Below are 14,061 nucleotides of genomic sequence, written 5' to 3'. Positions count from 1 at the left end.
ATAATTAAGAACATTTGTATTAGTCAAGAAATTCTTTATGATGATTACTTTTTTTTTGTACTTTATGTCCAAAAGAAATTATTTGAAGAACATTGGTGTATATAAATACCACGCTACATGCATAAGATAATCTTTCATTATCATTGTATATATTAAAATACCACAGTATTACCATCTTACATCTGTACCACGGTACAGCCAAAGTAATTTTTTTATGATTAAACAGGATTTTTCAATAGCAGAAACCCAATAAAACTTCTTTTGAAAGCCAGAGTAATTAAGGTCCTCCTGTTATGTCTTTTATTTTTTGATTATTGTTCTCTGGCGATGCTTTGTTAAAGAACACTGTTGATCATGGCTGATTTCTGTGAATGCAGCGCATGCTGAAAGCCATTCAGAAGAATGCTACAAAAGGAGACCCTCAGAGCATCATCTCAGCCATCGACTATTACTGTCGACACAAAGAATGGGCCATGAACGTGGGCGATGATAAAGGTAGCAGCCTGTATTCCCTCACCTCCTTCTCTGCTCCCTTACTAATTTTCTTACCATTTGCTTGATATTTTTTTGCTTCTATTATCTCTGTATCTCTCTTCTCTGCTCTTGAGTAAATGGCTTTGGGGCTGCTCATAGCTGGCTGCTCTGAATGAGAAGTGATGGCAGTCTCCTGTCTGTGGGTCAATATGCTCTCTGCATGGCTGCACACATGCATACTATAGTTTCATATACAAGTGTGCACAATGTACAGCCAATGTACAGCCACAATCAACCACTGTAGGTGCACTGATGCATTATGGGACTGAAGATGGATTAATTTCAGAAGTGTTCCCAGAATGATCAGTTTTATACAGTATACAAAGTGATATTTTAATTGATGATAGTTGAGACATTAAAGGAACATGTCAGTGATTTACATTTTAGGGAAACTGACTTAATATATCCACTAAAAATCACCATAACACTGGGGGATTTAAAGACACCGAGCAAAAACACTGCAAAATTTATTTTCTTGTAAAAAAAAGTATTTTTTCCCCCAGTACAAACATTTACTTGAGAGGCAAAATTACTTTATATAGAACTATATTATATTTTATTTTTAGTACATCAAGTTAAACTAAACGAAAATGAGAAATGTTGTTTTATAAATCAAATAAGTTTTTTATATTTTATTTCAGTTAAAGTTTATTTTATCTCAACAATGATCAATGATTCTTCAATGGTTCATTATTATTTAACAGTGATAAAATGGGCAGGAAAATTTCTGGCAATTGGTAAAGAAAAATAAACTTAATTCAAAAGACAAACAAGAATATTTTTCTTATTCCACACTGAACAAACAAAATTGGCATATAAGCAATTTGTACTCAGAAATTTAAACCAAACTTCAATTTATTTTGTATTCTTTTTTTCACAAACTTAAAAAATAAATCTTGTGCATTGGCATAAATGTTTTTATGTTAAGCCAAAACTTACTTAAAAAAAAAAAAAAAGACTTTATAGACTGATATTTTGTAAATCGTGTTGTATGTAATTTTGCTTCTCAAGTAAATATATCTTGATTTAAGAATGTTTAGACATTTACTGATCTTTTTAATTAGATATTTTATCTAATGCTAATTTTAGCTAATGTTTTCTAATGCAGTGACATTCAGTGAGCCATTATATGACACCAAACAATGAACATCAGTCTGATCTTGTCCCTATTAGCAGCTCAATGTCATGTGATGAATAAACGATGGTGCTAATGGGGAAGAAAGGCTCTAATGATATTTCGACGATATCATTAGCCACTTCATTGATTAGTTTCCTCAGTTATCCTCTGGTTGAGCAATGTGTGTCTCTCTGAAGGGCTCATACTGGATTCAGTGTTGATGGAGGTAAACCCCAGCACGGTTCTAGAGCTCGGCACGTACTGCGGCTACTCCACCGTTCGGATCGCTCGACTGATGTCCCCTGGCTCCAAACTCATTACAGTCGAATTCAACCCAGCCTTTGCTGAAGTTGCTCGTCAGATCATCGCCTACGCGGGCCTTCAGGACAAGGTGAGAAAAAGAGCTGGCATGCATTAGTTCCACTGAGAAAAAAAATGGTGTAGTTGTTGAAACAATTTTCACTAATTAAAATAAATGTGACATTTTTAAGCAGGGACGGACTGGGAATAAAAAAACGGGCCTGGACTTTGACTAAACCCAGCCCAAAGCAATCGGCGCGCGGAAACTTGACAACAGTCTGTCTGCGCCATCTTTGTGTACTGTTGATTTAAACACTCAACTTAAACACTCTGTGTACTGTCAGGTATTTTGTCTTCTTCTGAAGGTGGTTTGACAAAAAAAAAAAAAAATGACTTGGGGCGCTTAAAAGTAATTTAAAGTTGAGCTGGAGTGAGTGTCTTTCTCTGCTCTTGGTCTAAGCTCAACCTAAATAAAAAAATTATGAAATGGATAAAAAAAAAACAGGTTTTATTCCAAGATAGCATGGAATAGATTATATAATATGCTGTTATAACACAAAAATACACCATTACAAATGTAACTTCTGTATTCAAAATCTTCAAAGTTTGTAAGCATTAACTGTAACATTACCAACATTTTTAAAACTAAAAGCACAAAATATTTCTTAATATTAGCTACTGCATGTGGCATTTTACAGCTAAAATGTTGAAGTTTAGCTGTTTTAACTACTGTAATCATTAAAAATGTAGCAACCTGAATATCACTTCCTAACATCATCCCTAGAAAGTAACTCTTTCTCCTCTCATGTTCCATACTTACTGTATTTTCAGGACTATAAGTCGCACTTTTTTTTTTTTTCATAGTTTGGTTGGTCCTGCGACGTATAGTCGGGTGCGACTTATTTGTAAAAATTAATTTAACATGAACCGAGAGAAATGAACCAAGAGAAAACATTACCGTCTACAGCGGCGAGAGTGGTGCGTACGTGGTGGGTGGTGGGCCGTCCTGGAGTACCGGCCGTTCTCCAGATCACACAGATGGCCAGTCCGCCCCTGTTCGTGGATGTTTCGACGTGGAAAGGAGTTCGGAATGGAAATATTGGTATTTTATTTGTTAAAAACATACATTTCGTACCTTAAAATCAGTAAATGTTATGAAATTAGAGCACAAAGCCAATAGAGTTCAGAGCGTGATTCATTTGAGTCAGTTTGGGAGTTCAAAGCGGGTTTGCAAATCATTTGAGTCATTTTGGGAGTTCGGAGTATGGAGCGTGAATCATTTGAACCAGTTTGGGAGTCGGAGCGGGATCGCAAATCATTTGATTCAGTTCGGGAGTTCGTAGCAGGTTCGTGGATCATTTGAGTCTGTTCGGGAGTTCATAGCAGGTTTTGTTTCACTTTCACAGTTGCAGTACGTCTTACATCCCCCTCACCTCCATGTAATGCGAGATGGTAAAACATCGGTGGCATACACTGCAATCTCCTTTCTTAGGGTCACCTGTAACTGGTTTTAACCATGTATATTTTTTCTCCCATTCCTTATTATACGAACAAAGACGCTTTTTCTTCTCGGGAGCTCCAGATAGATCAATTGGTCCTCTGTTGAGGTTTTTTTTTTTTTTTTTTTCAGTGTTTATTTTCCCGCTCTGGCTAGCCGCTAGAACCAATAATAACGGCTACGCTGCGCATGTTCAGTGTTTTCTTATTAACATTTTTTTTTATTGTAGAATTGTAATTTAAAGGACGATAAAATAAAATAACGAAGACAAAATTAAAATGCGGGACACTGCTTATGACTTGCGGGATGCGGGACAAAGCTTCAAATTTCAGGACTGTCACAAAATGCAGGACAGGTGGTCACCCTAAGTTCAAAGCGGGTTCGCGAATCATTTGAGTCAGTTCGAAAGTTCGTAGCGGGTTCGCGAATCATTTGAGTCTGTTCGGGAGTTCAAAGCGGGTTTGCGAATCATTTGAATCAGTTCAGGAGTTCGTAGCGGGGAGTACCGGCCGTTCTGAGATTCTCCAGATCAAATAGATGGCCAGTCCGCCCCTGTTTTTAAGTAGAAAGACTGAAATGTTATTTTCTTGCAAAATATAGTCAAAAAAATTTGTATTAACAACTTGCAGCAATTTGCATCAATCTACCATTGAATTGTATTATATATATATATATATATATATATATATATATATATATATATATATATATATATATATATATATATATATATAATCATAAAAATCTAATATTATCTGATTGAAAGTTGATAGGATGATAAATTTATGGCTAATATTTCTTCTGGTTCATTCCTCACATTTGTCATGAAAGAACATCTCATGCATTGTCATTTAAAAAAATGAAAAAAGCTAGTTATTTAAAATATTATTTGTGCACTACATATGTACTTTTCCACACGTTTTGAGCAAACTTCATTTACACTTTACACTTAATTGTAAGGGGCTCCAAAGTCACAAAAATAGATAAAACTGAATACAGTTGCTTAGGACTAAATAAGTATTTTAAAGGTAACAACACTTTCTTTGTTCTGTTTTTCAAAGGTTACTCTAGTGGAGGGATCCTCTGGTGATTTAATCCCCAAGATGAAGGAACGATTTGGGATAAAATACTTTGATTTCGTGTTTCTGGACCACTGGAAAGATAGTTATGCACCAGATACTAAACTTCTTGAGGTAGGAAGGCAAAGGTTAAGTACACACACAAACACACAGAGTATTGCTTACGTTAACCCCTCAAGAAATGGTTCTAACGTATGAAAAATTACAACCATATTTATTTTATAATATTGTAGGACTGTGGTCTACTGAAAAAAGGCACTGTCCTGTTGGCCGACAATGTCATTTGTCCTGGAGCCCCGGAATACTTGAAATATGTGAGGAACAGCCCACGCTATGAAAGCCGATACTACAAGTCCAACCTGGAATACACCAAAGCAGAAGATGGCCTGGAGAAATCAGTCTTCTTAGGATGAGAAAGAATGAACGAATAATAATGTAAATCAGGAACGGCCAAGGGAAAAAGAACATTGACATTGTATTGTTTGATAAAGCTAAGAAATACAATTGCTTAAAAATTCATGTTGTTTTCCTAATCTAAAAATTCACAATGTATTTTTTTTTTTTCGGCAGTATTTTTTCTTGTTTTTCCATTACAAATATTTTTAATTAAGATAAATTTACTTAGAAGCAAAATGACAGCAAATATTTAGTCCTATTTTCAGAAAAATGTATACAAATTTAGTTTTTGCTTAAAATAAGAAATGACTGGCATTGTTAATAACACTTTTTTTTTATTTTTCCATATAATTATGACAAATTTTTCAGAAAACAAGACTTAAAGGTACATTTTGTAAGATATTTGCAGTAAAATATCCCAAAACCACTAGGCTAGTGTTATATATTTTGTCCAGCTGATTACTAACAATATCTCTAATGTTTTCAACTACTTGTAAATCATGAGAAAATCCATATTTTAAACAGTAACATGGGGCAGTGCAGTCCCCTGTCAATGACGTGGTTACCCTTTGTTACCACCTTTACTGACGTAGAAACCACATGACAACAGTGTCATGGACCAATGCGGAAGTAGCGTCACGAGTCGCGACAAACTTAAACTAAAAAGAGATGCCGATCTCGCTTGTGTTTTACTCGACAGGTGAGTTGTTTTGATTCGTATCTTTTGAATATCGTTGAAAATCGAAAATCCATGATTTATCTTTCCGTCTGATTGATGGCCGTCAGCGGTTGGGTAGAAGACGACAAATACCATCATTCCAATATCCTTCTTAGCGTCATCAAACCACGGGTTTGTTATTGTTTGGGTAGTGCGCCCTCTAGTGGCAGGTCCTACAACCTGTACCTTTAAGTCAGTTTTATTCCAAGTAAACATCTTGTTTTAGAATTTATAGATTTTTCCTGGAAAACGAGAAAAAAATAATACTTAAGAAGTGTATATATTGGTATTGTATTAATTAAATAAAACACAATTTGAATTTCAATACTACACAAGACAATTTTATTAATATGATAACAACATTAATCAATAATTTGAATCCCAAAAACTCACCCAATGACAGCTTCTAGGTTCAAACGACAAAGTCATTAAAGAATTAGAAGAAACAGGCATGGGGTAGACTTAGAGAACTATTTAATGAATGAACAATGCATTACGCTTTCAGAAGATGTTAACCCTCTTTTCATGGGAAAATAGATAGAAATAGAAGTAGAGTTGTGCAGTGTTTTTATTCTGAATGTATGAAACGGTCAATCAGAACAATCTACATGAGGTTTACATAAGTTCTGTGTCGATTGTGTCGATATGTCGAAAGATTGTATGTTGAAAAGCTTGTACAGAAATACAAAAAATAAGCGATTCCCCAAAACATCAGTCCTGAGCCTTTCTACTACTGAAGATCTTGGCCAGGAGGGAAACATTTGACTGAGCTTTGTCCTGGATGGTTTTGCTCTTCTCTTGTGCCTTCTGGAGGTTCTTCTTGGACAAGCCTTTGTTCTTAAAGCGTTTCAGGTGGATCTCTTCTTCTGTAGGTCGCTGTTTGTAGTCCCACGTCTTTTCCTCTATGACCTCTCCCTTCTTCTCCTTCTTCTTCCTTAGGCTCTCAAGCCTCTGGCTCTTTTCCACACTAGCCAGGTAGAAGTTAGTCTCCTTCTTGGCCTGGGAGATTTCTGTTCTCATACGCTGATGATACACCGTTTGCTCGTAAGCCAATCGTTCGCTGAGATGGCACCACTGGAACCTGTGCAGGTACTTAATAAAAAAGAGAGAGAAAAAGTAACTATACAGCTTTATACATGATGAGTTTTACATTGTTTAAGGCAGGTACTAAAAAAATTGGGGGATTGGTCATATTTTAAAATGTTTTTGAAAGAAATCTCTTCTGCTCACCAAGGTTGCATTTATTTGATGAAAAATACAGTAAAAACAGTAATATTGTGAAATATTTCAATTTAAAACAATTATTTTTAAAAATGTAATTTATTCCTGTGATCAAAGCTGAATTTTCAGCATCATAACTCCAGTCTTCAGTGTCACATGATCATTTAGAAATCATTCTTATATTCACTTTTAATCAATTTAATTAATCCTTGCTGAATAAGTGTTCAATTCTTATATATATATATATATATATATATATATATATATATATATTTTTTTTTTTTTTTTTTAATTTGCTGACCCCAGATTTCAATAGTAATGTATCTGTATAATGTACCTTCATGGACCACAGGTCACTGCTGAAGCGGCTCCTCTTCTTGTTGGCCATTGGTGTGTTGTGCAGACTGGCTGCGACTCTTTTAGCGATGCGCTTGTCTCTGAACTCCACCCAGCCCTCCGTGAAACTGGATGAATTGCTTCCTGCTTTCTTTTTCTTCCTTTTCACACAGCGATCTAGAAGAGAGTCACAAAAAATATGTATATGGGAAGTTGATCAAACATGAAAACATGAACAAGGTATACTTTTGGGGGGGATTTTCAGCATCATTACTCCACTCTTCAGTGTCACATGATTCAGAAATCAGTGTAATAATATGCTGATTTGCTGCTCAGTTATTATCAATTATAACTATACCTCAATTATTAATAATGGTCTTTAATATTATCAATGATGCAAAACAGGTTTTGCTGCTTATTCTTCTGTGTTATGATACTTCTTTACAGGATTCTTTGATGAAGAGAAAGAATTTTATTTAAAACAGAAATCTTTTAATGTCATGTCAATGCATGCCTGCTGGTCAAAAGCTTATTTACCCCAAACCTTTGAGCTGCTTGTGCATCCCGGTTTCAACAACATTAAGCAGCACAACTGTTCCACATCCATAATAAATAAGAAACGTTTCTTGAGCTGCAAAAATTAAGGATCATGTGACACTGCAGACTTTAGTAATGACGCAGAAAATTTAGATTGGCATCACAGGAATAAATTGCATTTTAAAATATAATAAAACAATTCAAAATTACCGTTTACTGTAATAACGAAAAAAATCTGTTAAATGTTAGTCTGCTTAAATTTATTACTTTATGAAGTAGACATATATATATATATATATATATATATATATATAGGTGACCCCAGAGCTAATGGACATCGACTATATATATATATATATATATATAATTAAATGTAATGTTTATTCCAATAATATAAACAAAACAGGACTGTAGTTTTACCTTCAGGCTGAAGGAAGATCCTCCCGATCTCTCCGTACACACTCAGCATAGTCCGCATGTGTTTTGGTCTCATCCTCGGAGGAATGTGTCCCAAATACACGATACCAGGGATACATTTCTTGCCCTTTGGTTTCTCTGAGTCATCTTCTTCATTTATATCCAGATCAAGAGCTTCACCATCAGCACTGTCATCTTCACAGTTCATCTCCTGCTCAGCATCGCCTGCATTCTCCTCCAGCTTCTCATCTTCCTCTCGTTTACAGTCATTCAACTCTTCTTCATCGACCATGGGTTGTGTTTCTAGGTCTGCTGTAATTTCATTCTTCTCCGGAAGAGCCATAATTAGATGTGACCGCTATCAGAGACCGAAAAGTTCACTCTGCGGCGATCCACTCACGTTACTCTTTAAAGCAGTTACCGCAAAACACTTTCATTTCATGTGATTCTTACTTTGTAAGAGTGAACAGTATATTTCCATGTAAAATATTATCTTCATCCATAAAGTTATATGTCCATTCCAAGATGTTTGGGGGGAAATTCTAGAAACAAATCGACTCCCTCAACACATGTGGCACGGCGAGTGGCTCTGACGTCAAAAGCAAGCGTCAAGAAAACAGCCCCGGAATTTCTTAAAGAGACAGAACTCTTCATAACGCGCTCTAACATTCATTGTATAATATGATAGAATTATTTTTGTTATAGGCTTAATGTACCACATTTTCTTAGGATAACATTATATCATATTATAACCCTGTCTGAATTTAATATATGTCAGATAGGAATTTGACAATTATTTAAAGCATTTAAAGTACTAAAGTAGTATTCATACTGAACATTAGAGGGCGACAAAACACAAGGAAATATTTGAACCCGGGCAATTTGAGCAGTCTCGCGTTTAAAACATAACCCACATCTTTAAGCACAAACTGCAGGATGTTATGTACAGCTAGTACTTAGAAGTCCTCATAAAAGCCAGTTATGTATTGCAACACAACTGTAACACATTACATTTCTTTAACTAGATAAAAAGCTCAAGACAATCTTAAAGGGGTCATCCGATGCTACATGCACTTTTACAAGTTGTTTGAGCTGAAATGTGTGTTGGCAGTGTGTGTACACAACCACCCTATAATGATAAAAATCCACCCAGTGTTTTTTTGTTTTTTTAAATCTAATAAAATCTTTAAAACTTTCTCAAATCTAGCAGATCTCAGAAGCTTGTCCTTGTGACTTCACAAAAACAGGCCACTCCCACCATAGTTTGATTGACAGTCGCATTTGGCTATGTACCTACAGAAGAATTGAGTATAAGGTTTTTAAATTAATCTTTGTAAATCGTTTTTCCTAATAATGTGCTAATTAGCAATTTTTATGATGAATGTGGTAAAAGGAAACAGTCCCTCAGAGAGTGGTTTGGAAGAAAGGGGCGGGGACAGCAAAGCTCATTAACATTTAAAGGAAAATGCTACAAAATGGCTTGCTCTGAAAACAGCTGTTTTTGACAGAAAAAAAAGGTATTTTTACATTACCATTGAGAAATTTTAACCAAATTATGTTACAGACTTTTAATTAAGACCCTAAAGAATCATATCAACCCGTGGAAAATTTGCATCTGATGACCCTTTTAATATCGGCTTGAGAAAAAAGACCAGAGAGTTTGACGTTTCTGCTCTTAAAAGCTTGATGTTTGTTTCAATATGTTTTTAACATTGAAGTAGTTTGAGGTTCTGAAGGTGATCATGCAAACGAACCGAAAAAAGTTATTTTTTTATGAGCCTCAGTTTATGAAGAAAAAAACAGCAAGAGGTCTTCTCTACTAATTTATCTTTCCACCACTGCAATCTTCAAACAAATCATCAAAAATGAATTATGGCATAGCTGGTAAAAATAAAGAGCTTTTAAATAATAGCAATATGAAAACAGAGGGACGTTTAGAAGCATTCAAAGAAAGTAAAGACACACCCGTCCACCATTATCCCAGGAGTGTGTTCGTCTCAGCAGGATCCCTCTCCTGTATTCATGGCCATGTGCCCATCACATGTGGGTTCCTGCATTATTGAAGAGGATGACTTGGGTTTACAGAGAGCTCTGCAGCAGTTCTGGCTCTGGCACATCTGTCTATTCAAATTTAACCCCAAACACCAGGGCAACAGGCTCAAGGGATTCATCTGAAATGGCATCATCACTAAGGCAAGGAAGACACCATCTCCTCCTTAAATCAGACACCTCCTGTGCACGAGCTTCACTTTAAAATGTATGTTAGATGGAAACATTATTCATTATGATCAAGTTTGTAGCTTCACTAAATTTTAAATATTATTTTAAAAAACCACTGCAGTTCAGTTGGTGACAGTTCAACAGGAAATCAATTGAAAGCATCCAGTCATCTCATTCCACTGAAGTGAATGTTACATTTAACAGTATATACTGTAATAAATATTTGAGAAATTATTGTATCTGATTGTGTGAGTCTATGCAGAGTGACAGCCAATGTAAAAAGAACAAATTAAATAAGCAGATGAACACATAACAACAAAGTTAAAGAGGGTAAACTTTATCGTTCAGCTGAACTGTGCACGTACTGTATGTTTTAAACATGTTGGCTCCCGTATATGTTCTTACTCTGCCCATATATTAAAGGGATGGTTCACTTTCAAATTAAATTTTGGTATGTTTTAGCTTACCTCAAGGGCATCCAAGATGTAGGTTTCTTTGTTTCCACAGTAGTTTCCATTTTGATATTTTTAGGTCAAACCGTTCTTGTCTGTGACTCTCATAATGCAGGTCTATGGTCACCACCTCAAAGAGCATGCACAGAGGAGTCCAAATTAAACAATTCTGTAATCTCTGGGTAGAGTTTGCAGCCACATTATCGAGCCATTGCACATGGAAATGGTCACTAACAGATATGGGGAAGTAGAATAACAGAGGAGATGTGATTGAATAACCTAATTTGACATTTTTTAAATAAATGTGATTTTATAATACGAGTCACCTTCATGGTCCATTTGGGTCCTTGCTATATGAAACAGCCTTTGAGGATCACATTTGCAAGTGTTTGTTTTATGCAAAAGGTGACTGACAACTAAAGACATGTTTCTGACAGTTCACTGTCCACCAAATTTATACGCACACTAAACGGCCCATGGTTCACAATGGTGTGGATACATTGCGACAAGCAAAAAAGTAACACAGCAATGCAGCTTAACAAAGAAAACTTCAGCCAATGTTATTCGCAGCTCAAACCCCCATTTGATGTTTGATACATCATATATAAGCAAGAAAAGTCCCTGTTTCTGATGCATAACCAGGAATCATGCAAAATAAAATAAAAGTTGTATTACAATTTGTAAAAACTATTTCATTTTGTAAATTATCCTTTTCTAATGGGCCTATCTTCTGATCTGTATTGTCTACCATGTCTTGTTAATATACCAAAACCCCAAAGAAACCAAAGCAGACCTAATGGAAAGCACATTTAATAGAAGGACTAGGAGAGTTTAATGAAATGGGATTGCAAGCTATGACTTTGTTACTAAAAGCTTCAAACAGCATCCATAATTACAGCAAGAACCATAGAGAGTAAAACACAGAGCCATCTGTCTTGGCCCCTGTGACAACACTAGTTAGTCACAGACACACGCATGCACGCACGCACACACACACACAGTAATCAAAGCACACAGTGCATTTAACATACCTCAAGTTACACTGACCTTCTAAACACAAACTTACTCTTTATGCAAAGGTGAAGTTGCAAACAAAAAAACAAATGTGGACACTAACAACATCACCAAACAAACTCTCCAGTACCTGAGGGGCTCTGTATGTTAATGATTTATTTGCACATTTTAAATATTGATCAGTTGGTGGTGGGGGGGGGGGGGGGGTTGCAAGTGTGCAATTGAACAGCAGGAGGTTCTCTTCACTCTGAGATAAATGCAAAATATGCCCTGACATGAGGTTTTATCTCAGTGTGAGTCAAGCACATGCTTTAAAAGGCTTCAGTTCCCAAACACTCTCTGCATTTTGAATGGGCACAAATAATGTACTTGTATACTAGTCTAGTTGTCAAATGATCACATGCAGTGGTCAGTGGTTAATAACCTGCAGGTTGCAGCTGGTCGTGCTTGTGGCATTCATCTATTTGTCAGCATTGGTCTGTGTTTTATTTAAAGTTTTTTACAAACGCTAAGACACATTTCTCAATAAAGTCACTTTTTCAAAACTCTTCACACAGTTCTCCTAACTATCTTTCAACTTGACACAGCAGTTCATTTCACATTCAAAATGCACTACAACTACCAAAACACTTTGTTAATTTTTACATAACACCAGCAAAAGTTTTCACAAAACAACCACAATTCATCATTTATAACATAACATAACCTAACCTAAAAACACAAACAACAGGTAGCATTATACAGTGTTTTCCTTTATAAAATCTCTCAGCAAACAAGAGTGATACTATCTACTGTTTAAAATTCACATTCACACGTCACATTTCTTTCTTATTCGGCTTTGTACTGTGATAGGATTTGAACTTAAGTTTAGCAGTTTTGGAAACATTAAGTAAATGTGCAAATTGGCTTAGAACAAAAAGTATTGGTGGTGTTTGTATTTTGATGTCATTTGATTTTGTCAATGAATGCATTTTGTGCCAAAAGCAATGATAAATAATCCACAGTTTATCCCACATAGACTAATGTTATGCTCGATGTGGGTAGAGTTTTAAAAAAGTGACATTAATATTGATAAATGTGTCCTAGTATCCTAATGTGAAAATGATTACATTTAAAATTGTCTCCACAAAAGCCAATGTTATGTTCAATTTGTGAAATGAAAATTAATTCGACACATTCACTTCTGATAGATAAGGACAATAAGGGGACAATAAGGGGAATATGCAAACAACAATGGTGGTAGGCCACCCGCAGTTATATTTTTTCCCATTTCAAGCACTGTTTATCAATGAAAACAAGGAGTCTGAAGTGATCTGGATCTTGTTTGATGCTGGTTTGGTGCTCTAGTCACCACTGAATAATTCAGACTCTCTTAGCTGGCCTGTTCAGAGAGATGAGGGTATAGGTCTTGAGTCCTACATTGAACTTGGTTATTCAGATATTCAAGCCACACTAAAAAATGTATACATTTTCAGATAAATGGCATCTGCAAATAAATGCTGTTCGAGTTTACTCAGAAGTACTTTCTTGTTCTTTTCTGTTAACTTGCGTTCACTTGGGTGAGTTTCAGTGGATGTATGAAGTCAGTTCTCTTCAAGTTCACAGCAAAGGTGTCGTTCATTACAAAACATTTGATTTGAAATCTTATATCAATTGTTTTAATAATTTATAACACTATTTATTATTAGGGGAAATGTACAACAACTTGAAAAGTGTGTTTGTACTATGTTTCTATGAAGTGTGTTTGTACTATGATTTTTAATCGCAGTAAACCGTAAACGGCTGCTTTCGTGTTAAGCGGGTGGTTCCAGGTCATGGAACATCCCTCTTGAGTTTATGCAACTTTAATATCTTCAGACCCTGCACAGTTTCCCTATTGCACTAAAAATATAACACTGGAGTTACTTATGCATGAACACATATGCTGATCTCTACTTTAACCCTTTAACTTGAGCATTTTTGCTATTTTGTTCAAATTAAAGGTTCTTTTTCATAATTTCTTTGGTCGTATAAAATTGAATTTCCCATCTGTTGTCTCTAAATGATATGTTATAGGCAATGTTAATAAGCTCAAATTTATATTTAGTAGGACGATAAACAGCAAGATGCCATTTAGCAGATGTTTTTTTTTCTTCTAAATGGATTTACAGTGAATTTCTTACAGTTGACAACCTCCCTAAAACAACCTGAAGTTACAAGTGTTTTTGTTGTCACAAAACAAG

At 35.4% G+C, this 14,061-nt stretch overlaps 2 protein-coding genes across 6 annotated transcripts in view; one reads left to right on the top strand and one right to left on the bottom strand.

Annotated features, from left to right (window-relative positions):
* The window catches only part of LOC128018954 (catechol O-methyltransferase A), a 45,388-nt gene extending 39,421 nt beyond the window's left edge, over nucleotides 1-5,967 (top strand). For all 5 annotated transcript variants that reach the window (XM_052604861.1, XM_052604865.1, XM_052604862.1 and 2 more), the window contains 4 exons: nucleotides 378-495; nucleotides 1,849-2,042; nucleotides 4,511-4,642; nucleotides 4,762-5,967. In XM_052604861.1, coding sequence (XP_052460821.1) covers nucleotides 378-495; nucleotides 1,849-2,042; nucleotides 4,511-4,642; nucleotides 4,762-4,941 — 624 coding nt within the window. In that variant the 3' untranslated portion in view covers nucleotides 4,942-5,967. The remainder of the gene's footprint in view (nucleotides 1-377; nucleotides 496-1,848; nucleotides 2,043-4,510; nucleotides 4,643-4,761) is intronic.
* Nucleotides 5,968-6,099: 132 nt separating this feature from the next.
* On the bottom strand, nucleotides 6,100-8,870 carry abt1 (activator of basal transcription 1). The gene is made up of 3 exons (XM_052604866.1): nucleotides 8,157-8,870; nucleotides 7,201-7,376; nucleotides 6,100-6,734 (listed from the first exon to the last, which is right to left on the bottom strand). Exons 1-3 carry the CDS (start codon nucleotides 8,494-8,496, stop codon nucleotides 6,354-6,356), a joined length of 897 nt encoding a protein of 298 aa, XP_052460826.1. The 5' UTR covers nucleotides 8,497-8,870; the 3' UTR covers nucleotides 6,100-6,353.
* Nucleotides 8,871-14,061: the final 5,191 nt, after the last annotated feature.

The sequence above is a fragment of the Carassius gibelio genome, chromosome A8, assembly GCF_023724105.1.
Source record: "Carassius gibelio isolate Cgi1373 ecotype wild population from Czech Republic chromosome A8, carGib1.2-hapl.c, whole genome shotgun sequence".
Classification (NCBI taxonomy): Eukaryota; Metazoa; Chordata; class Actinopteri; order Cypriniformes; family Cyprinidae; genus Carassius; species Carassius gibelio.
This window is presented reverse-complemented; position numbering and strand designations above follow the sequence as displayed.